This window comes from Rousettus aegyptiacus, unplaced genomic scaffold (assembly GCF_014176215.1).
Source record: "Rousettus aegyptiacus isolate mRouAeg1 unplaced genomic scaffold, mRouAeg1.p scaffold_m13_p_7, whole genome shotgun sequence".
In the NCBI taxonomy this organism is placed as follows: domain Eukaryota; kingdom Metazoa; phylum Chordata; class Mammalia; order Chiroptera; family Pteropodidae; genus Rousettus; species Rousettus aegyptiacus.
In genome coordinates, this window is record NW_023416310.1 from 56,042,497 (window position 1) to 56,067,877 (window position 25,381).

Here is a 25,381-nt window from a genome sequence, read left to right on the forward strand (position 1 = left end):
TTGCCACTTCTACTTTCAGTCCCAAATAAATGTTTATATAAATAAACCTATTAGAATTGGGACATGTATATCAATAAAAAATAAACAATATGTTTTAAAATGCAAAACTCCTTTTCAGGTGAAATTACATATGGTGGTAGAGTTACAGATACCTGGGATCAAAGATGTCTTCGTACTATCTTAAAAAGATTTTTTTCTCCGGAAACATTAGAAGAGAATTACAAATATTCTGAATCAGGTGAGTGACTTTTCAACATTATAGAAAAGATCTTTTCTAAGAAGTTATTGACAGCATCTGTCAGTTTTCCATCCAAGGGTTCTCCGTGTCCAGTCCTCACCACCCAGTCCCCATGCTCACTCTGTCCCCATGCTTGTTCACACTCAAAACTGGTTTGGTTGTAACAGCACAAAGGTATTTATTGTGCACTAACCACTTTGAATTATTTCTTTTCTAAAATGGGTTGCGTCTTGTCTAAATATGTTTTCAAAGTTATATAAATTTGAGGTCCTTAACGGGGCATGCCTTTCAGCAACACATTCCTGGAGTCTAGAATCTTAAAATATTCTGGAGGAGTCAATCTGAAAGGTTAGGACACTAATCAGATGCTTAAGGCCTCAAGAAAAGGTAAAGAACTAAACACAGCACACAGCATGGGGGCTTGAGGGAAACAGTCCTTGTCTCTATGTGAGGCAGCTGATTATAGGTACCATTGAACCAGGCAGGGAAGTACCAAATTTGACGGTACAAAGCTGGTCTATCTAAGACTTATTTGCTTTCTGCGTTTTCAATAACAGGCATCTATTTTGCACCGTTGGCTGACAGCCTACAAGAATTTAAAGACTACATTGAGAATCTTCCTTTAATAGATGACCCAGAAATATTTGGAATGCATGAAAATGCCAACCTAGTTTTTCAGGTATGTGGCCCTCAACTTAAAATACCTATTCGCATTGTGCATATAAACTTGAAACATCAATAATCACTTCCCTAGCTCCGTAAATTATAATAGCTTTAAATAATTAATTAAATAAATGTTTTGTCTTAACTTTAGCATGTGGTTCCGATTTAGCCTGTTCCCTGGATCCTTCACAGAATCCTAAAATCACCATGCATTTTCCTGTCACTGGACACTCCCTTCCACCTCCCAGCCTTCTGCCTAGTCCACAGTCTACCTGTTAATCTACGATAACATGGAGATTTGGGTGATAATCCAGACAGTCCTTTCTCTTTTTACCCTCTCCCACCATACTGGGCATATTTGTAACATATTACACAAAGATTTATGGATCCACAGATGATTACATATAAGAGTACAGTAACAAATATCCAAGGCAGATAAATTAAAATACTTTTCTTTTAAAGCACAGTTCATCAATGTCAAAGTACCAAACCACAGCAATAGGCCCAAAAGAGCAAACTACACATTTTACTCCTCTAAGACCTCTCGATACCACGCCATTACCTTAAGGTAGTTCAAGCTCCTCAGCGTGACACTCACGGCTCCCCCATGACCTGGCCACTGCATACCCTTCCAGTTTCATCATACATCATGGTCAGGTCATGTTCATGGTCAAGCATCTGTAGGTAAACCAAAACTATGAAATGAGGTATGTCCCTGAGAGCCCTGAAATGTTCTAAAGGTTGAAGCCTCACACGGCTAAAAGGAATCATCTTTCCTTTTTTTAATTGTCTTTTTTTTTAACTTAAATTTGCCCCTACAGTATTAAAGGATGAGGTTTGTCTAGATATTAAGGAAACTACACAAAACAACAGTGGAACTTCCAGAAAGAACACCAAAAGGATAACACTCTGGTACCTCATGTCATGTTCTCCATTAAAATTGCTTTGCTCTTCAGTTAGGACTTAGAATAATCTATCTTATTAGTGCATGGGGTGTGGAGGGTGAGAGAAGGGGGTGGGGAGTGTGGATTGATAAGACTCACCACACACTAAGAAGTGCAGTACTGTTGATAAGAGTAACACTCTTGGTAGTGTGTACCTGGGAGTTTAATTTTTTGTTTCCCATTGATCAGAATGACTAAAAATGAAACAACAGGCATGTAGTGAGCCCTGGTATGTTGTACAGTCCAGCCTCTCTTCCTCTATTTTTCTGGTATAATGCATGCCCTAACCCCACCTCTTTCTTGGAGACAAAAGCCCCTTCTTCATTCCATGAAAGTTGGGTAAGACTTCCAAACACCCCTTACCTTCACAGAGGTGGGCATATGACTCAGGCCTGGCCAAAGGCGGCACCCCATCACCTTGCCATTTGAAGTGGTCCAAGAAGTAGGCATATGGCTGGCCTATGCTAGGTGAATGGGAATCCTTTCCTGAGGTAGTATATATATGCTGGGATGGAAGGAAGGCTCTCTCTTTCCTCTTAGAATCATTGAGTAGGATACTGTATATCTTCATAATTCTGTGGCCTTATCTCTGACACCATAGCCCCTTTCCCCTACCACATGGAAGGTCATCTACCATAGGAAAAAATAAGAGAAACAAGCAGTGGGCACAGGAGGGAAAGCATTAGATCTGTTCATGCATGAAATTCACTTGACATGTGTTTTCTTCCCAGCTATGTGAGCCAACAGATTCTTTATCTTTGCTTTAGCTGGTTCAGATTAGATAATTCTGCCTCTTGCTATCAATAGTCTTAACACAAAAATATATATATTCCTTCCACAGTCCCACAATCTTACATACATGCTCACTAGAAACTAGTAAAGAAAATTGGACCTTTACTTGTGCACATTAGTTAAAGATACAAACAAGAAATTTGCCTCCCAAGAAAATAACAATCCTAAGTCAAGAGCCATCTGCATCTGTCTCTGAGCAAATATAAACTTAATGTCTGTTTTATTAGAAGATGGATAAATAGAAATTAAAAAAAAAACAATAAAAGCTAAGTAAATAGGAATAGAAAACATGCTGACAAATAGGGTGTATAAAACACCACTCAGAAGACACAGACTCACCTTCTGCAAATCATCTATTGCAGAAACCAGAAAATAAAAGAACATGTTTTGGGATAGGATACAAGACCTAGACTGTGTAAAAGATAAAGTCAGAATTTGAAAACAGGCTGACATGTATATACAAAGGATGCCGTGATATGTGTAAGAATGAAATATTTCAAGGAAACCAAAAATACCATAGCATAATTAAAAACTGCTTTGGAGTCTTAAAACCAGAACTAATCTATAGATTATCATACATGTGATGTAGGGGGAAAAAAAACTTAATTAGCTTTCCAGAATGGAGATTAAAATGTCCAAAAATAGAAAATGATGAGAGATGATAATAGTGCAAGGAAATTCCAAACAATACGAAACAGAAGCAATAATTTTTTGCTGTATTGAAAAGAAAAAAAAAACTGAAGCTGTTTCTGGATATATTTTAGCACTACTTTGAACTACAATAATAATAATAATAATAAAAGTCATGTTAGCATCTAGCTCACCCCACCTCCCACCTCTCTTCCCCCCAAAAGTATAAATGAACTCCTATGTATGGATAGACTCAGTTGTGCTGCAGTTAGAAAATTACTCAAATCCCAGTGGTTTTAATTCAACAATTATGTTGGCAGGTTGACAGAGAGGCTCTGCTCTACGTCATCACTCAGGGACCCAGTCTAACAGAGGCACAGTTATAATGTAGCTTCATTAACTAGAACAAATGTCCCCTTCATTCACTGCACCATGGAGAGAGACTAAAGAATTATGAATAAGTTTTTTACTGGGCATCACTTTAGCTCATATTTCATTGGGCAGAAGAGTCATGTGGCCCACCTATCTGCAAGGGTGAGGAACACATAATCTTTACTATGCCCTAAAGGAGAAGTGAACTGGGAATGGGAGCTCACTACAAGTCTTTAATTCTGTTACTATTGTAGGAGGTAACACCAGGCTGTCTGCACTAAATGTTTCAAGACTCTTCCACTCAATTAAGAAGTTAAGAACTAAAATGGAAAAGTGATAACAGTAAATGACTGGCACTGAGCATAAGAACCAAACTATTTAACTATAGCATTACGTAAATAACTTTACATATGTGTTTAGGACCTAATGAATATGTCAAAAGTAATGTTTGAAAGAATGTCTATCATGGAAAATTTTAACAATCAAGATCTAAAACCCTAGATCTGAACTTCTTTCTCAAGTAAGTGGATGATGAGTACTGTGACTGCCTTTTCAAAGCCAAGGACTAGAGATTGGAGAGGGATAGGTTTGAAAGGCCTTAGATAATACTCTGGAACATCCCATCACCCATTCTGGATGGATACATTATTGCACATAGGCATCTAAACATGAAACACCAAAATAATTACCCTCACAAGATCTGTGCAAAACCTATACAAAGGAAACCTCTAAGAGGATCTAACAAATAGACACAAGAAAGATACCATGTTTCTGAATAGAAGAAAAATCTAGAAAAATTGACAATATTTAACTAACCTTAGAATAAGAATTTCTCAGTATAAAAAGCAATAAAAAAATAAATCACGTTAGAAAGAGCCAATAGATGTGACTATATCAAAAACAAAGTCATAAGAAAATTAAAAGACAATTGACAAAGCAAAACATTTTTTTGAAACAAACAAACAAACAAAAAGAATAAGTTAACCATTTGAACATGCGACATTTTCCAGGACAGACCATATGGTATTCCACAAATTAAGTCTCAATAGGTTTAAAAAGATAGATATCATACAACCTATCCTTGCCAACCACAATTGGATAAAGTTAGAAATCAATAAAACCATAGTAATCAAAACAGTGTGGCATAAAGACAGACACATGGACCAATGGAATAGAATAGAGAGTCATCCAGAAATAAACGCTCTCATTTATGGTCAAATAATTTTTGACAAGTGTGACAAGACCATTCAATAAAGAAAAGATAGTCTTTTCAATAAATGCTACTGGGAAAATTGTATATCCACGTGCAAAATAATGAAGTTGTACCCTTACCTAATGCCATATACAAAAATTAATGTGTCCATGGCCATGCCACCCTGAACATGACTGATCTCTTCTGATCTCGGAAGCTAAGCAGGATCGGGCCTGGTTAGTACTTGGATGGGAGACCACCTAGGAATACCAGGTGCTGTAGGCAATTAAAAAAAAATTAATGCAAAATGGTTTGAAGATCTAAATCTAAGACCTAAAACTCTTAGAAAAAATGTAGGACAAAAGCTTCATGACATTGGATTTGGCAGTGATCTCTTGGGTACAAAACAAAAGGCATAGGTAACAAAGTAAAAATAGATAAATTGGATTTCATGAAAATTTTTAAATTTTGTGCATTAAAAGACACAACAGAGAAAAATGGAAACACACAGAATGGTGAGAAAATATTTGCGAATTATTTACTTGACAAGAGATTAATATCCAAAATGTATAAAGAACTCTTAAAATTCAACAACAACAACAAAAATTAAAAACTGGGCAAAGACTTGAATAGATAATCTTCCAAAGAAGATAATACAAGCGGCCAATAAGAACATGAAAAGATGCTCAACATCACTAATCACTAGGGAAATATAAATCAAAAGCACATCACACCCACAAGGGTGGCTACTATCAAAATAACACAAATCAACAAGTGTTGGCAAGGGTGTGGAAACATTGGAATGTTAATTTACTGTTGGTGGGAATGTAAACAGTATGGTGATTCCTCAAAAAATTTAAAATAGATTTACCATATGACCCAGCAATTCCACTTCTGGGTATATATCTAAAAGATCTGAAAGCCGAGACACATACAGATACTTGTACATTCACGTTCATAGCAGTATTATTTACAATAACTAGAATGTGGAAGCTATCCAAGTGTCCATCAACAGATGAATAAATAAACAAAATATGGTATATGTATATTGTGGAATATTATTCAGCCTTAAAAAGGGAGGAAATTCTGCAATATGCTACAGTGTGAATGAACCATGAGGACATGATGCTAACTGAAATAAGCCAGTCACAAAAAGACAAATACTGTTTAATTCCACTTATATGAAGTATTTAGAGTAGTCAAAATCATAGAAACAGAAAGTAGAATTATGATTACCAGAGGCTACAGAGAGGAGAGAATGAGGAGTCAATATATAATCCATATAGAGTTTCAGTTTTAGATGGAAAAAGTTATGGAGATGGATGGTGGTAATGGTTGAATAACATAATTAATGTATTTAATACCACTGAACTATACACTTAAAAATGGTTAAGATGGCAAATTTTATGTGAGTTTTATCACAAGAAAAAAGATGGAAAAAGTGAATGATCATTACTATAGAATTATCTCCTATAATCAGTAATAAAAAACACTAAAAATGAAAATGTACAAAATATATGAATAATATAAAGACATAATACAGATGGCCAATGAACATACTTTTAAATATTTATATGAATCCTCAAAGAAGTACAAAGCAATGAGAAAATACTTTTTGAAAATTATTTTTTATGATTCGATTACAGTTGACATACAATATTACATTAGTTTGGGGCGTACAACATAGTGGCTAGACATTCATATAAGTTACAAAATGATGCACCTGATAAGTCTAGTACTCACCTGACACCTTACATAGTTAGTATAACATTATTGATTATATTTCTTATGCTGTACTTTACATCCCCATGACTATTTCGTAACTACCAATTTGTACTTCTCAATCCTTCACCATTTTCAACCATTCCTCCCAATTCCCTCTCCCATCTGCAACCAAAAAATGTTCTCCGTAACTATGAGCTTGTTTCTGCTTTGTTTGTTTCTTTACTATGTTTTTTAGATTCCACATATAAGTGAAATCATATGATGTTTGTCTTTCTCTGTCTAACTTATTTCACTTAGCACAATACTCTCTAAGTCTCCATATTGTTGCAGATGGCAAGATTTCATTCTTTTTATGGCTGAGTAATATCCATTGTATATATGTACCACTTCTTTATTCATCTGCTGAAAGACAGTTGCTTCTGTATCTTGGCTATTGTAAATAATGCTGCAATAAACATATGGATGTATTTTTGAATTAGTGTTTTGAGTTTCTTTGGATAAATACCTAGAAGTGAAAATGCTGGGTCCTTTTTTGTCTCGCTATAGCTTGTGTTGGAAAGGGGGAAGGAAGAGAGGTAGTTAAGAGTAAAACTTTTGGTGACAAAAGGATATCTGACTTTGGGTGGTAAACACAAAATGCAATACACGGATGATATACTATTGAATTGTACACTCGAAACCTATGTGATTTTATTAAGCAATGCCACCTCAATAAATTTAATTTTAAAAGAAGGCAAAAAGTCTTTTTAATTAAAAAATAATAATAAAGCCTATTTTTTCTGATATAAATATGGCTACTCCAGCTTTTTTGTTTCCATTTTCATGAAATATCTTTTTCCATCCCTTTACTTTCAATCTGTGTATGTCTTTCAAACTGAAGTGAGTCTCTTGTAGACAGCATATTCAAGGGTCTTATTTTCTTATCTATTCAGCCACCATATGTGTTTTGGTTAGAGCATTTAATCCATTTACTATTAAATGGATTCATATTTTTGGTATGATTTGTTTATCTTTTTATTATTTATATTTTTTATCTTTTTATCTTTTTTTCTTCCTCTTCTTAAAGAAATCCAATTAACTTTTCTTGTAATATAGGCTTGGTGATGAACTCCTTTAGCTTTTTCTTGTCTGGGAAGCTCTTTATCTGTCCTTCTATTCTAAGTGATAGCTTTGCTGAGTAGAGTAATCTTGGTTGTAGGTCCTTACTTTTCATCACTTTGAATGTTTTGTGCCGATCCGTTCTGACCTGCAAAGTTTCTGTGGAGAAATCAACTGACCGTCTTATGGGAGCTCCCTTGTAAGTACCTAATTGCTTTTCTTTTACTGCTTTTAAGATTCTCTCTCTGTCTTTAACTTTTGACATTTTAATTATAATGTGTCAGTGTGAGCCCCATTGGGTTCATCTTGTTTGGAATTCTGCACTTTCTGGGCTTATATGTCTATTTCTTTAGCCAAGTTAGGGAAATTTTTCAGCATTATTTCTTGAAATAGGTTTTCAATTCCTTGCTCTCTCTCTTCTCCTTCTGGTATCTCTAAGACATGAATGTTGTTGCCCTTGCTGCTGTCCCAGAGGCCCCTTAAACAATCATTTGGGGGGGGGGATTATTTTTTCTCATTGCTGTTCTGATGGGGTATTTTCTGCTACCTTATCTTCTAAATCGCTGATTCGATCCTCTGCTTCATGTACCCTACTGTTGATTCCCTCTAATATATTCATCATTTCAGTTAGTCAGTATTCTTCATTTGTGACTGGTTCTTTTTATGTTTTCTATCTCCATTTTTGTGTTTTCTATCACTAAAATCATATGTTTTCTATCACTGAGATCATTGAGCAGCCTTATAAGCAGTGTTTTGAGCTCTATATCTGTTAGATTGTTTGTTTCTGTTTTGTTTAGTTGTTTTTCTGGAGCTTTGTTCTGTTCTGGACATGTTTTGTCCATTTTGGACATGTTTCTTTGTCTCCTCATTTTGGCCACCTCTCTATGTTTATTTCTACATATTAGGCAGATCTGCTATGTATCCCAGTCTTAGTAGAGTACCTTTATTAATAAGTGTCCTGTGGGCCCCCGTAGTGCAGTATTTCTCATCTCTTGAGCAGGGTGATCCACGTGTGTCCCATGTGTGGGTTGCATGTGCCCCCCTGTTGCAGTTGAGCCTTGGTTGCTGTTCACACATCAGTGGGAGAAACTGACCTTCAGTCTGATTGGTTGTGAGGACTGGCTGTGAGTATAGTAGAGGAGCTATTGTATAGGGGCTGACCCTACAGAGCAAGATTCACTTCAGCAGGGCGCTGGTGCCTGCTGAGTCTGTCATTTGAGTATGTCACTTGTGGATGTGGTTGAGTGGTCCTCTTGTGTGGTCTGAACCTGGCCACCAGGTGTATTGGTTTTGGGCCTCTTGAAACTCTTGTGTAGGCCAATATCAGCTGCTACCTATGCTAATATATTATTGTATCCAACTATAACTGAAAAAAAAAACTCACTGAAGTGTACAATGTAAATATGAGCAACTACTTTTCTATTATACTTCAATAAAGCTGGGACAGGGGGATTTTTAAAAAAAAAAAAAAAAAAAAAAAAAAAATAGAGATACAGGGCATGCAGAAGCCAGATGCTACTTGTTTTGGATTTGTGAACCTTTGAGAGATTTTAGGAAGGTCCACAGCATGAGTCAAGACAGGTCATTTGTTTTGAAAAGTCACTGGAAGCAACTTGCTTGGACCTGCAAGTTGGATGGGATGGGGTCTCAGGGAATCACCAGAGTGAAGCAAATGGTGTTAGCCAGATTGGTACTCAGGTATTGCACCCACCTGCATGTGCAAGCTTGGTGTAAGGAGGGCTCAACGGAGGAATAATGGCTTCTGCTAGCTCTTTTGTCTGAGAGAAACCTGCCCCTCCAGCCCTTTCCCTGAAGCCAGATAATTCAGTTCCTCCCCATTTGTCCCTGGTGCCTTTCAAGCTGCTTCCCCAGTGCTGTAGTTAGGAGCAATTGAGTCCATCTGTGAGTAAGTTCATGTGCATGCCCTTTAAAAGGAACACCTGGAACTCCAGCCATCCTCAGTCTCACGCAACCATAATCTCTGCTGGTTTTCACAGTCAGAATTTTTGGAATCCTGGCTGGGGAACCAGGTATGCAGCTGGAACCCTTCACTGCTCAGGTGTGATGGGGTGGACCTCCGCAGCTGAGATATCTCTCCCGGTTTTTGACTGCCACATGTGGGTATGTGGGACCAACCCATTCTTCATCTCCACCCCACCTACCAGTCTTCTATGGCTTCCCCTGTTATCCTTTATTATAGAACTTTTGTTCAGCTAAATTTTGGGTGATTCTCAATTATGATTGTTCTCTGATTTGGTTGTAATTTTGAGGTGGTCATGGGAGGAGGCGAGCATAGCATATACCTATGCTACCATCATGACTGAAAACCAGAAACTTTTTACCTATTAAACTTTAAAAGATTTTTTAAGAAATGATATCAATTCTTGCAAAGACAAAGAAAGACAGGTCCACTGATACACTGTTTTTGGGACTGTAAAGTGCTACAGGGTTTTTAGAAATCAATGCAGTAATATACCAGTTAAAAATACTCCTTTGATAATGTATACATTTTTAATTATGTTTATTGCAGTAACATTGGTTAATACAATTATATAATTTTCATGTATACATTATCATTTGTCATCTGTATATTCTATTGTGTGTTTACTGCCCAAAGTCCAGTTTCCTTCAGCTACCACATATTTGATCCCCTTTACCCATTTCGCCTTCTCCCTAAAACCTATATCTGACCCCCTTTACCCCATGTACCTCCCCCCTCCTCCCCTATCCCACTAGTAACCACTACTCTATAGTCCTCTGGTAACCACTAGCCTTTAGTCCATGTCCATGAGTCTTTGTTTGTTTGTCCTGCTCATTTGTTGCTTTTTAGGTTTATATGCCACATATAAGTGATATCATGTGATTTTTTACTTTTTCAGTCTGGCTTATTTCGCTAAAAATGATTATCTTGAGGTCCATCTATGTTGTCACAAATGGCAGTATTTCATCTCTTCTTATGGCTGAGTAACATTCCATTGTATATATGTACCACAGCTTCTTTAGCCAATTATCTATTGTAGAACACTTCGATTGCTTCCATGTCCTGGCCACTGTGAATAACGCTGCTATGAACATTGGTGTGCAAATATCTTTTCAGATATGAGTTTTCAAGTCTTTGGGGTAAATACCCAGTAGAGGGATTGCTGGATCATAAGGTATATCAATTCTTAGTTTTTTAAAGAACCTTCGTACTGTTTTCCATAGTGGCTGTACCAATTCTCAGTCCCACTGGCAGTGTGTGAGGGTTCCTTTTTCTCCACATCCTCTCCAATATTTGTTATTACTTGTCCTGTTGATTATAGCCATTCTAACAGGTATGAGATGGTATCTCATTGTGGTTTTGATTTGCATTTCCCTAAAAGCCAGTGATGTCGAACATCTTTTCATATATTTGTTGGCCATTTGTATGTCCTCTAGGGAGAAGTGTCATTTCAGGTCCTTTGCCCATTTTTGATTGGATCATTTGTTTTTTTGTTGTTATTGAGTTGTATGAGTTCTTTGTATATTTTGGATATTAGGCCCTTATCAGAGATGTTGCTTGTCAATATATGTTCCCATTCAAATGGTTCTCAACTTACCTTGTTGACAATTTCTTTTGCTGTGCAGAAGCTTTTTAGTTTGATGTAGTCCCATTCATTTATTTTACCTTTACTTCCCTTGCTTTTGAGGTCAAATTCATAAAATCCTCTTTAAGTCCAAGGTCCTTGAATTTAGTTCATATGTTTTTTTCTATGCATTTTATTGTTTCAGATCTTATATTTAGGTCCTTAATCCATTTTGAGTTACTTTTGCTATGTGATGATAGACAACAGTCTAGTTTCATTTTTAGGAATAAAATGAAACTAGGTATCTTATTCTATTCACAGAGTTCTATAATATCAAAAAACTGAAAATGTCCAAAAAGTAGATAAATAAACTGGTGCACTCATACCACTGAGTATCACAAAGTCACTTAAAGCATGATTCATGAAGATTTTTCAACAATATGAGAAAATGTTCATGAAATTGAAAAAGAATGAATACTAAATTGTATGGGCTTAATTTTTTTTAACTATATGCACGCATATAGAGAAAATGTCCAAAATAGAGGGAAGAAGAAGATGAACTAAAGTTATAAACATCCCTGGAAAGCAGGATCATGCAATTTTTTTCTTTAAACTTTTCTGTGTTTTCTAAATTTTCTATAATAAGCCATAATACTTTCCAATTAAGAAAAGTTATTTAAATAAAAGTGTATTGTAAAACTCAATTCTCATTATTTCTTCCTCACTTTTGTAACTGCCTTTTAAATGATCAGCTAAAAATTTTTAAACATTTTTTATTGTGGTAAAATATATAACAAAATTTATCACTTTAGATATTATAAGTACGGTCTAATAGTATTAGTATTCACAATGTTGTTCAATGAAAAATAAGTAAATATAACACTGATTCTATATTTCCAATGAGCACATTTTATCGACTCTATCTTCAACATAAAAAAAGTAGAAATTCCTTATCTTTGATAACCGCTCTCTTTTCAGTAAGTAAACTTATATGTGCTGCAAAATTATTTTTTGAGAATTTAAGTAATCATTGTTCTCTTTTCCCACCCTTATAGTACAAAGAGACCAACACTTTAATCAACATCATACTTGAAATTCAGCCAAGGTCATCTTCTGGTGGAGAGGGAAAAAGTAATGATGAAATTGTTCAAGAATTTGTTACTTCTGTCCAGACCAGAGTTCCAGGTAATAAATAATTCTTGGCATCTGTGCATAATGAGACTTTTAAGAATAAACTCAGAGAGCTGAGTGATAAACAGGTATATAAATCTGTATCTTATGTAGACTTTTCTTTAAGTAGAGAGCTCTTCTGATGTGATGCTCTCCATTTACAAACTAGAAGACCAGCAGCTTGGCATCTCAACTGCCAGAAGCATAAGGAACAAGTTGGTTTTCAGCCCAATATAACTTTAGCCTGACTCCTTCCTGTGCTTCCTAATGTCTCTAGATCTGTATTGTCCGAGAGAGTAGCCACTAGCCACAATGTAGCCACTTAAATTTAAATAAAATTTAAAATTCATTTTCTCCGTTGCATCAGCCACATTTCAAGTGCTCTCATGTTGGATAATGCAGATAAAGAACATTTAGATTATCATAAAATATGCTATTGGACAGCTTTGCTCTAGAATCCATGTCATTTTTTTTCCCTTCAAGAGAAATAGCTAAATTAATTTCACCTTGTTTTTTAATGAATTAAGTAATTCTTCTGAATGATCACAGAGATCCATTTTCACACTTCTCTTAGAATGACTGTAGACTTAGATTTTTTAATCTATTATTCATGGTTGGAAGAGATATAATTTTAGGAAAATGAAAATCAAAGTAGAAAAAAAAAAGTGACTATAAAAGTAAACTGTGTTTCTCTCTCTATTCACAATAATTCTAACACCAAATGTATGGCTCTTCCCCTAGCGTTAAATAGTTCTCCAACTCTCTGGACACCAAATGGGAGTCCTACAATTCAGTTATAACACTATCCAGAGTTAGCACAGACTCCACAGGTTAAAGGCTCAGTCCCACAAGGGTGCCTCCCACTTCAGATGCCGATTACTCTCAATTTATAGCTGGTTGGTCAGAAGTACAAGTCCCTCGTACTTCTGACCAACCAGCTATAAATTGAGAGTTCCCACAATTCTTTTCTTGGGTTCAGTAATTTTCTAGAATACCTCACAAAACTCAGGGTAACAGTAATATTTACCAGTTTAATTTTTAAAATATCCCTGAGTCCAGGAGCTTCTGTCCCCATGGAGTCAGGACACACCACCTTCCTGACATATGGATACGTTCACCAACCCAGAAGCTCTCCAGACCCCTTCAAATTAGGGTTTTTATGGAGGCTTCACTACATAGGCATGGTTGACTAAATCATTGGCCTTTGGCAATTAGCTAGGGCTCCAGCCCCTCTCTTTTTCCAGGAGGTCAGTGAGTGAAGCTGAAAGTTCCAAACCTCGAATCACATGGTTGGTTCTGCTGACAACCATCGCCTCTAAGCTTAGGGGCTTTCCAAAAGTCAACTCATTAACATAAACTCAAATGTGGTTCAAAAGAGGTTGTTAATAAATAACAAAAGATGCTCCTTTTACCTTTACCACTCAGGAGCTATTTCAAGAGCCAGGGTTAAAAACCAAATATTACAAAAAGTGATGCCTCTATCACTCTGCTCACTTAGGAAATTTCAACGGTTTTAGGAGCTTTGACAAGGAGCTAGGGACAAAGACCAATATATATGTTTCTTATTATATCACAGTGGCACAGAGTGAGTCTTGCCAATACTCTTTAAAGCTCCCGGGGGGGGGGGGGGGGAGGAGGGAAAGCCTTGTATAAGCTCAGAAGTCAGTTATATGCATCCTAAAACAGGTCTCAAAAGAATCTCTTCTTGAGTAGAGTTCTGTTGGTGTTGAAGCAAACCGAGTCAGTTATTTTAGAAAGCAATTTTTAATAAATATAAGATGGAGAACTGGGTGGGAAAAGGATGAAAATGGATAGATAGATGGAGAGATCATGTACTTGTCTCATAGAGTTTCATTGACACCTAGAAGGTTTTTTTCTCCAAGCTTCATAAAGCTTATACTTTTACCATGAAATGATAAGCATTACAATTGGCTCAACAAGAGAACTGAGGGTATGGAATAGCATGGACCACAGACCTGTGACCTCAAAATCGTGAACCCAAGGGACTGGACTAACCCAAACTGCTGTGTGATTTTTCTACTGCAGTCAGAATGTGAGTGGTTAAGAAGTAATTTGATATATGTATTTCACAGCCACTTGTTTACTCATGCTTTACTCAGATATTCAAGAAAATGCAGTTCCTTTATTTCTTATAGCTTATATGAGCCTCCATTTGCTGGATTGTAGGGGAAAAAGAAGAGCACGATTTTCAGTCCAGCTTGAATCTTGGGGCTGTTTCATAATCCGGTTGGTCCCTTTGAATTATACGCAGTCACTTAGAATAAATGTTAATTCCCTCTCATTTCTCAGTCTCCCATTCCCAACCTCTCCTCTCCCAGGTGCAATGCAGGTGTGCAAGGAAGAGTGCGGCTTACACACTGCATGGCAGAGAAGACTCAGGGTCCCTGGCACCTCTGGTCTCAGGGATGTCCCTTGCCTACCAGGTAGCTGCTTGCCCAAATAGCATTTGCTACTGACATCTGCATGGCCTAGTTCCCTTTCAGCCTAGTCCAAGGCACAGAAGTCAACTTTAAGGCAGGTTATGAAAAGTGAATTACAAAAGCAATATTATGAGGACAGAAATCAATGATAATTGATCTGAGGAACCGGTTCTGTGTGTTTCAGAATTACTAGAAATGGAGAGTGCTTCCGAGAGCCTTTTCATCAAGGATCCTCAAGGACGCCTTAACTCCCTGACCACGGTCCTTGGACAAGAAGTGGACCGGTTTAACAACCTGCTGAAGTTAATACATGTATGTACTCTCATTGACATCATTCTATGAAGTATCAAAGCTGTGTAGAAAATTATATAATAACATGAGTGTGCTTAGAATTTTCCATTCTCATCATTTCAACATTCTCCTTTGAATATGCTAACAACTCTTAAAACCCAATTTGTTTAAAATTGAATTTACCCTCCCCTAACAAGCCTGTATATTTCCTCTCTAATAATGACTTCATGAATATGGGACATTACAAATCCTTAGTCTCTTCATTATCCTAACTTATACCCTTTGAATTGTCATTATAGACCAAAAATTTGGTCGGGGACCTAAGCATTCAATAAGAGAGATTCATTTAATAACATAGTCTTCATGAAGACTATTAAAACCAGAGTTTCATGAAGTATGGACCACAAAACACCTGCATTAGAGTCTGCTATGCTGCATGTTCAAAATGCAGACTCATGATCCCATTCCAGACCTAAGGGGGAATTCCTGAAGAAATTCCAGGGAATATAAATAAATAAACTCCCTCAAATGATTTCACTGCATTTATGGCTCGAGGACAGCTATTTGGTCCTTTGCTTAGGAATACTTTCTCTCTAGATGGCCTTGAATTTACAATGATGGCTAAACTCCTTCCCGGTTTCTCTGTGCATAACTTTGATAAGGGAAACACAAAAACTGTTAGAGACCAAATAGTGAGCAGTAACAGGAAATTTTTTTACTGCCAAACAGGGAACCAAATACCTAGCAGAGAGTCAAGGCTCATTGATAAAATTGAGGGAAGACAGGTGTGGTAAATCTTTTAAAGCCAAAACCATCTGTCCCCTATTAGGAATACAATGTCTCCAAATGTTGCTGGTTGGCTGGCAATACCCGGGCTTGTGGATTCGGGGGACCCTGGGGCAGTGTAATATATGAAATCCTCATCGAGACTATGGCCTCTAGTCAGCAGGCCAAGTAGCCAGGTCAGGGCTTATCACCTTCTGTATTGAATAAATCAGACTAAGCTGCTATTATAAAGATCCCCAAATACAGTGGCCAAAACAAGATGGAAATTCACTTCTCTCTCAGCTAACCGCCCAGAGGGAACCCTGTCTAGGGCAGGTAGCTAATCTTGCTCTCTGAGCTTGTCGAGGGATCCCAGCTAGAGGATTGGTTTTTCCAGCCTTAACAGGTAGCTTCTATCTCTGGGTCTAAGGTAACTGCTCCAATTGTCCCCTTTTGCCAGATAGTGTGGGGAAAGAGGGCTTAGGGAAAGCAGCTTCCTCATAAAAATATGATCCAGAAGTTACATACATCATTTCTTCTTGTATTAGCCAAAACTTGGTCACATGGCCACAACAAAGCTTCAAGAATGGCTAAGAATTATAGTCTCTGGGTAGATTGCTCTGTGCCCAACTAAAACTAAGGGAGGTAGGTACTGTTGTTCAAAGAAAGACAAGAAGATGGACACTGCTCATCTCTTGCCTCTTCCACATCATGAGCTTTTACCCGCTTGAAGGTAGACAAGTATGAATGTCACTTCCTCCATAAATCCTTCTGGAACAGCAGCCCTTCCCTCGACCGCCAGATGACTTAGGAGCACCTCTTCTGGGCTCCATCATTTCCAGTTTCTATGCTTATCACTGTACATACCACATTGTTTTATAATTATACCTCCATGAGTATGGCTTCCACGATAGAAACTGAACTTCTTAAAGAAAAGAGCCTGGTATATTAGTCATTTCCCAACACATGCTAAATCTTCCATGAATATTTGAATGCACAAATGAACAAATGTGCTTCTCAGGCTTCCCCGTGGTCATGTCTCACGGTCAAACAATAATGTCCACCAAGAGTAGAGGAATTCACCTTATGAAAGTAGAAGGGAGAGGAATCTGGGAAGAAAGAGTCTGCTAGGCAGCCAGGAATCACAGCAGAGCACTCCCATTTGAGGGAGGGATGGCGGCCACCACTGTGTGCACCAGAGATCTTCCTCATCCTAACCTCTGCCCGGTCCAGCCTTGCCCCAGCTCTGTCCCAGGCTTACCTTCACTTCTCCCAGGGACCAGCAAGGCAGCACTGTGGTGGCAATAAGGAAGGCCAAGGGGAGGCAGCACCACCAGGGCCTTGGAGCTGCCATATTGGCAAGCTCACTCTCCTCCAGATAGTTACCGAACTGTGAGTCAGGACAGGTCCTAGGAGAGATGAGGCTCCCCTGTTATTTAGGCTTCTAGCCATATGGAAGAACATTTTAAAATGCACTTTTCCCCATCAAATACACCCGTGTGTTAGCTGCCCCCTCTGGGAGAACAGGCTGCAATGGGACCTGTTTAAGCAGACCTAGAAGGCTCTAGCAGCCTGATCTCCTCCACCGCTCTAGTTTAAGCATTCTATCTGCATTTTAGGTAAGTCTTCTGCTATGTTTTTCCATTTTCAGTGTCTAAAATGTGGTACTGTTTTGACTCTGGCAGAGGACCATTTAAATCTTTAATGGCTTTTTAAATCTTTAAACCACTGCTACATTCTGCTGCAAATGGTTCCTTAGATCATAAGGGAAAATCTAATTAAAACTCTTCATTTTTATACCACCGCCTCTTGTGAAAAGATGGGAGGAGGGGAATAACTCTATGCAGGAATGGAAGGATGACTAGGCTTGTGTCCACATATCGCCTGTCTCTAGAACTATGTGCATGTGGTCTTAGGCCTTATTTTGTTTTTTAATCAACATAAATTTGGCCTCTAACACCTTCCTATAATACTTGGCAGTAGTTTTTACAAAACTGGAACCTACAAAGGCCATTCCAATCTATCTGCCCTGCCTCTGTCTTCAGCCCAGTGGCAAATATTACCTTGTACTTCCATGGCTGCCGCCGGCCTCTGTCTTTTATTGAAGTGAGGGGAGGATAAGGAAGTGTTTCTGGTACCAGAAGACTCTGGCATCAGCCAAAAAACTGGTCTCTCTAAGAATCTCCCCTTTCTGCTATAACTCATGGGGCTATGGGCACCCCCTGGGCAGAGTTGGCCCCTGGCATGAGGTCCTCCCCACTTCCTCTCTCCTCCCTCACCGTTCCCAAATCACTAACCATCAGGTCTCTTCCTCCTTTGACCTGGACAGTGGCGTTTCTCAAAATCATTTCTCTAAGTTTCTGGGGATATTTATCCTATTTCTCTTCTTTCCACTTCACTGGACTCTACTATTAACTGCCTGAATGCCCAACACCCCCACCTCCCCCACCACCTCCGGATCTTACACCCCACCCCATGGTCACATGTAAAAATGCATGGAATATTGGAGGGTCTGACCCAGCAGATGGTAAGCAGAGAAGATGCAACCCAGCAAGAGTGCCTTTCAGCACAAGGCAGCACCCGCCACCACAAATGGATGTCATTCCCACTTGACAATTATATCTGTGAAGGCCACCAACCTTTTTTTGTCCTTTCAGACGTCTCTAGAAACACTCGACAAAGCCATTGCTGGACTTGTGGTGATGTCTGAAGAAATGGAAAAGGTGTATAACAGTTTCCTCAACAACCAGGTCCCCTCTTTGTGGTCTGACACGGCCTACCCATCCCTGAAACCACTGGGGTCATGGGTCAAAGACCTTATTCTGAGGACCTCGTTTGTGGATGTAAGAAAATGCTTTCTTTGGGGTTTGATAAATCTAGTAACAGTCGACCCTAAGGTCCTTAGGAAGCCCTAGCTAACTGAAATATTGACAACCCTTGAGGGGTCATCTGAGCCCAAAGAAACAGAAACTTCCAGAATGGCATCACTTTAAATATCTTATATTGACTATAATGTAGTTTGTCCTTGGCCCTTATCCCAACATACCATTTTAATTCCATGCCATCCTTGGAGTTTCAGATTTAGTTCATGGGACCCCATTGTGAGGAACAGAACCAATCTGAAATGGGCCCAAACTTCCAAGTGCGACCTTGCAGTCATCTCCCTCTTTGATACTCTCTATAATAACCAGATTCTAGGTTTGTGGTCAGGCTGGTGGGCGAGGAAAGGGACAGGACAGACATTAAGAATGGGGCTGGGGACTAACTCAGAACTAGTTTAGATTCTGCCTCCTGAGAGGCCCTCCAGAATAGGACTGATTTAAATGACAAATGCCATCTCAGAAAACCAATACATTGTGGTGTAATGTTTCTCCTTTAGTTGTGGCTCAAAAGAGGACAGCCTAAGTCCTTCTGGATCTCCGGTTTCTTCTTTCCTCAAGGATTTCTAACAGGTACTAGTGCTTTCCCTAGAAAAATGCCACAGAAAGATCATGATTTGTTACATACTGAATTTCTAGGAACTGGCAAAATGGCATGGCTGCTAATGGCCTAACAATGCGGGCCATTGATTATAGATGGTAGTCCAATAAGACGCTGCTCTTCCTCACTTGCTCAGAAAAAGAATGGCAGAAATAGCAGATGCCCCCAACCTGATTTCTGCCCCTCTCAAGTTCTGCAAATGCAAACCTCTCTGCCCCTGTGAATGCACAGTGTGCCCCATATCCCCATGCGGCCTGTGATCTAGGGCACCACATGCTCTCCACCTGCTCCAGCCCCAATTCTGAGCAGCCGCCTTCCCTCTAAAAAACACTCTTATAAAAATATATATATATTAATTAAAGTTGACTAAAAAAAATTCTCGATCTCTCTCCAGCAGCCAGGGGCGGGAAGGGTTCCAAGGGTTTCTCCTAGGGATCCCCGGAGTGGAACAGGGCATCTGGACTACTGGATGCTAATTAGTCGAGCCCTTAATCTCTCTCATTCTGAATCCCTAATAAACAGCCCATCCAAGGCAAAGCTGAGCAAGACTCTAAAGCTGGGAAGATTGTGCTCTTGAAACTCCCGCACTGGTCTGTCTCCCTCACGGGCAGACTTAGTCTTCTCTCTCTCTTCCCAACCACAAGCAAAATATGTTCTTGTGTTGGTTCTGTCCCTCTCAATATTACTCACAGGCTTCCTGCCCCAATGAATTAATTCAGAATAATGTGTTAATGATTGGGTCTTCTCGATGGAGAGAAAGTTCTCTAATGCTAGAGCAGCCTGGCTGGGGACAGTAGGGGCTGTGTTTGGGCAGTAGCGGTCTTATTTAAAGGCCCTGTTTTTCCGATTTTTTATATTTACAGGAACTCTTCAAAATCATGCTCGGAAATATAATTTGCCTATAGACGAGCTGAGTTTCAAGTACAACATGATTCCTATCTATCGGGATCAAGCTGCAGTTATAGAAGCTGCCAAGACAGTGCAGTTTGGACAAGAACTGCCCATGGACTTAGAGGTACTGTCCCCCTGACTGTCGTTACAGCAAAGCAGCTTCTGTCCTACTGTTGTTCAGTATCTCAGCCAACCTCCCCAGCCCCTCCTGCCTCCCCATATGTGACTCCCAGGATGGAACTCACGCCTCCGAGATGAGCTCCCCAATGAACGATAACTGGATAGGAATGGCCTAAATTAATCTATTCCGTAGAAAATTTTTTAAAGCAATACTATTCTATTTCTTCACATACTAATTTGGTTCTGAACTCAATTTTAAGATGGGGCAGTGGCTGGGGAGGGTTCCTACACCAGCAAACTGTTCTCAAACACCAGCTGGGTGTCCTACACTTAAACTCAATTCTTACACTACTCTGGAGAGCATCAGATCCCACAGGTTAAGGATTCAGTCCTACAAGACTGCACCCCCCCCCCCATTTCAAATTTTCAAATGCCAGTTGTAAGCCCAGGTTGTCACCTGTACTTCTGACCAATTGGCTGTAAATCAGAGATTCTCATGACCCCCCTCCTGGGGTTCAATTAATTTATTAGAGTGGCTCACAGTACTCAGAGGAACTTTTTACTTAACTAGGTTACTGATTTATTATAAAAGGATATAACTCAGGATGGAAGAGATGCACAGGGCAAGGTATGGAAAGGACATGGAGCCTCTATGCCCGCTCCATTCAAGCCACTCTCCCCAAATATCTCCACCTATTCACCAACCTGAAGCTCTCCAAACCCAATCCTTTTGAGTTTTTATGGAAGCTTCATTCCATAGTCATGATTGATTAAATCATTGGCTGTAGGTGATTAAGCTCAATCTCTAGTTCGCTTCTCCCCGTAGGTTGGGGGTCGGGGACACACACTGAAAGTTGGAACCCTCTAATCACATGACTGGCTCTACTGGCAACCAGGCCCAGCTTAGGTGCTTTCCAAAAACTGCCTCATTAACATAACAAAAGACACCCCACTAACACTCTCAACATTTAGGAAAGTTCCAAGGTTTAGGGAGCTGTGATTCAGAACCAAGGAACAAGAGTATATATATATATATATATGAGAAAAGTATTTTGGTTACCCAAATGACCAAATATGTATTTTTCTTATAAAGCACAATATCGCAGATACCTACAGTAACATTCTCTTTGTGGAGGCAATATAGCAAGAGGTTAAAAGCAAGTATTTCAGAATCAGGCAGGCCTGAATTTAAATTGACTGTCCCCCTTGCCATCTATGTGTGCTAGGGCTATTACTAATATGTCCGCACCTCAGTGTTCTCACCTATAAAATGGGGCTGATGCCCCGATCTTCAGAGCTGCAGCACAGTATAAGTGAACCTGTGGATGTCATGTTACCCACACGTAGTGCACTCACAATAAATAACTGTTATTACAGTCTGAATTACCTATGTCATTCATTCAGCTGTTCCTAGCACAATGATACTCTAGCTTCACACATTATAAAACTACATTACAGAACTAACAGAAATGAACTAAGGATGCAGTTTAAACTCTTTGCTCACATAGTTTATTCTCTCTAGAGCAGAGGCTCTCAAAGTAGGGCCCCCAGACCAGTAGCATCAGCATCCCCTGGGAACTTATCATTCCAAACCTACAGAAACTCTAGGCTGGGACGCATAAATAACCAGTCCTACATGGGGTTCTTAGCCTGCTAAGGTTTGAGAACCACTGCTCTAGAATATCAGTGATTCTCAACCTTGACTGCAGGTTAAAATCAACTGCAGCACTTTTAATAAATCCCAGTGGCCATGCCACATCCAAATTACATCAGAATCATCCCAGTTACATAAGGCAGCATTATTTTTTAAAGCTCCCCTGGTGATTCCAGTGTACAATCAGGGATGAAAACCACCGCTGCCAATCTGAGCTGCCCAGCTTAAATGTGCCAAGATTTTGATGGGGGAGGGGAGCCTCTGCCTTAAATCACCTGTCCACCCCAGTGGGCTTTATAAATATAATTTTCTATATGTGCCATGAAATCAAAGATTTGTTCTTGCCAGTAAAGTATTTACTAACCACTCAGTGGAGTTGGGGTGAGTGGCTTTTGCTAACCTTTCCCTAATATTTCATGGTATTTGTAGGAATTACTCCTGGGTAATTCTATCAGTCTCCACTCTACTCAGATCTAATTAATCTATTCTTTGCCCTTGTTAGCAAAATCACACACGGATCATATTGATCCCATGCTCATGGCTTAAAATACTATAACCCCATCTCTCTTAACTGCCCTTATCTTAAAATGACAATATAAAAGCTAATGTATTTAAGGAAATTTGTTTCAGGATTAAAATATTTTTTAAATAAGGGTAAAATAAATTTGAAGATGCACGGCTCATTATTTCGACACTTCTGAGTCAAGAGGGTGTCCAGGCCAATATCATGAATAATTGAGGCTGTGGGAAAGCAAAACTACACCCAGGAACAACAGGCCTCACTGAGGCCTTCCAGGATGCTGGCCCTGCTCTGAGCCTAGCACGCTCTATCTGCCACATAGACCAACTCTGATGGACAGGAGTTTACAGTGACACCAGGGCCTCTGTCCTGACACTCCACCCCAGCCCACACCATATCTCCACCAGGGTCGTATGCACTAAGATGTGATTGTGCCTGTGATTCTGCTTTCTATGGGACTTCGTATTGTAAAGCTGGCCCATCTCCTGGCCCTCCCAGCAAATGTCTGCAAGAGACGGTTTTTAGACAGCTCCGGTTCTGTTACAAACAAGCAGAGCCACTGTTAGCCCATTTGCCACCTCTGTGCAGTTTAAGAAAAGGTACTCCCTCAGGCAGAGGCCCAGATGGCTTCTACATATGGCTTGGCAAGTGGATGGAGGATGGTTTTCAACCTCTACTCAGGCAAACCGGCACAAACTTACATAGCGGCCCCCAAAACAGGAAGGCCCGCTGCACCCAAGACACTAGAAAGTGAAGACTAGCCAAAAAGAGCGTACTGTCCTTTTCATTTACTATAAAATACACTGCTTACATCCACACTGCTTGGTCTTCTGCTTGTAGGTGTGAAGCGCCATTTATCCACTTATTCAAAATTTAGCCCCAGAACAGTGTTTGAGGAAAGGTGAAACAGAAGCCCACAATTAGCAGAAATTGTACACCGGTTGTGATACTGAATCACAAGACACTGAAGGCGGAGTCAGTGCCTCTGTCTCCATGTCTCTAGTCATTCTTCTCTCTCCTTTAATAGCAACATTAAAACTCAAGAATGATTTCTTTTGTAAAAAAGGAATTTTCCATCGGCACTCTGCAAATATTGCTGCAGATATATAACCTATCTGCTAAAAGGGCACCATATCCTTCAAAGATCTTGTTAAAAAATAATAATAACACGATAATCACAGCCTTCTTATCCCATCTGCTTCCTGTGAGAAAGGGAAATTCATAACAACACGATATCAGAGAGTCTGAAGCCCACGAATGGGTTTCCTAGGAGTATCCTCTATTAGACACATTGATGGAGTAGATTTGGTGTGAAAGTGAGAAATAAGTTACTCTACCTTTTGGAGCCTCGATATTCTCCTCTCTAGAGTGTGAGTAAGAAGAGCAATCTATATAGCGTGGTTCTTAGAATTAACTGAGGAGGACGTGAGACAGAGGAAGTGGCCCACAGCTGCCGATCCCCTTCTCCTCTCACATTTCCACTTCTGGGTGTGTTTCAGTTGCCCTCTCCTGAGGATGGCGTTCTCGTTCATGGAATGTTCATGGATGCTTCTCGATGGGACAATGATGAGATGGTGATAGAAGATGCATTGCCCGGACAGATAAACCCAATGCTGCCTGTGGTGCATTTTGAACCTCAACAAAATTATGAGCCAAGCCCAACACTTTATCACTCCCCACTTTATAAAACAGGAGCCCGGGCAGGAACACTCTCAACCACAGGTGAGGATGTTTTAACGTTAGTACAAATAATGACCAAATGCAAACTACAGTCAAAGCCCAAACACTAAGCGATAATGTGCAAAGATCTTGAGCCAATTAGCTAGACTTAAAAATTAGGTCACTTATAACACACAAATTTATAAATGTAAATTCTGTTTATTTTAATACAGAGCATGGATTGATATTTTTAAATTAGTGCATGCTTCTGATAGTCTAATGAGTAGAAAATAGAGTTCATTAAACAATAGCTTCTAATTTTAAAATGATGGACTGAGTAGACACTAAAATCTCTCCCCAAATCCATTGCAACTCATCAAAGAGATTTAAAAATAAATTTTTAAGTGGAATGCCATGCTGCAAAAAGGGAAATCTGAGTAGACCTGAAACTGGATACAGCCCTGAAAAAAGGAAGCAGATGAGAAGAAAGCATATTAACGAATAAGCTGAAGAAGTAAATGTAGACAGCTAAAGCGTGAGCAAGGAGAAGGAGCTGAGGAAATCCCTCAAAATACTTCATAATGTGATTTTTAAAAAAAGAGAGAGCGACATTGTGGAGAGGCCAAAATTTCCAACATTTATCTAGTAGGCAATGTAAAAGAAAGCAGAGAGATTATAAGAGTGATAATGTTTTTTTAAAATAACTTCCCATAAGAAAAGAAACATTTCAGTCCTCAGATTAAAAGCTCTCACAATGTCCTGTTAGGGATAATTTTTTAAAATAACTTTTAAAAATATAAACAAATAGATAATCAAATTTTTAAAAGAAACTTAGATATATCAAAGTGATACTTAAGACTATCAGAATAAAGAAAATCCTCAAAGCAAAGAGATAAAGTGTATTAACATGCCGTGAAATTAAAATTCCAGAGAATCAGACTGACACCAGGCAATTCTGATTATCCAGAGTGCATATAAAAAGATAATAGAGAAACATCTTCAAAGGCCTGAGGGAAAAACAACTTTTAACCAAAATTGCAAAAGCAACCAAATTATCATCCAAAAGGGAAGGTGTCTTAATCACACCTTCCCTTTTGGATGATAATTTGGTTGCTTTTGCAATTTTGGTGGATGTACAAAGGCTCTAAATTAATCACCACTGACCCTCTATTTCACACACACACACACACA

At 39.0% G+C, this 25,381-nt stretch overlaps 1 protein-coding gene, 1 long non-coding RNA gene and 1 pseudogene across 9 annotated transcripts in view; 2 read left to right on the forward strand and 1 right to left on the reverse strand.

The window, feature by feature from the left end:
* Nucleotides 1–18,624, reverse strand: part of LOC107506364 — a 60,287-nt gene extending 41,663 nt beyond the window's left edge. Inside the window, exons 1-3 of the long non-coding RNA XR_001595906.2 lie at nt 18,506–18,624; nt 17,128–17,275; nt 1,464–1,579 (exon numbers count right to left, since the gene is read on the reverse strand). This is a non-coding gene — a long non-coding RNA (uncharacterized LOC107506364). The remainder of the gene's footprint in view (nt 1–1,463; nt 1,580–17,127; nt 17,276–18,505) is intronic.
* DNAH6 (dynein axonemal heavy chain 6) overlaps nt 1–25,381 on the forward strand; it is a 233,798-nt gene that overhangs the window by 205,717 nt on the left and 2,700 nt on the right. For 6 of the 8 annotated variants that reach the window (XM_036224313.1, XM_036224314.1, XM_036224317.1 and 3 more), the window contains 8 exons: nt 119–238; nt 796–917; nt 12,255–12,384; nt 14,995–15,122; nt 18,524–18,709; nt 19,246–19,318; nt 20,210–20,361; nt 24,031–24,253. In XM_036224313.1, coding sequence (XP_036080206.1) covers nt 119–238; nt 796–917; nt 12,255–12,384; nt 14,995–15,122; nt 18,524–18,709; nt 19,246–19,318; nt 20,210–20,361; nt 24,031–24,253 — 1,134 coding nt within the window. Of the gene's footprint in view, nt 1–118; nt 239–795; nt 918–12,254; nt 12,385–14,708; nt 15,123–18,523; nt 18,710–19,245; nt 19,319–20,209; nt 20,362–24,030; nt 24,254–25,381 lie in introns of those variants that run through there. The other 2 variants (XM_036224318.1, XM_036224319.1) reach the window with 2 other exon arrangements.
* On the forward strand, nt 4,998–5,116 carry LOC118605923 (annotated as a pseudogene).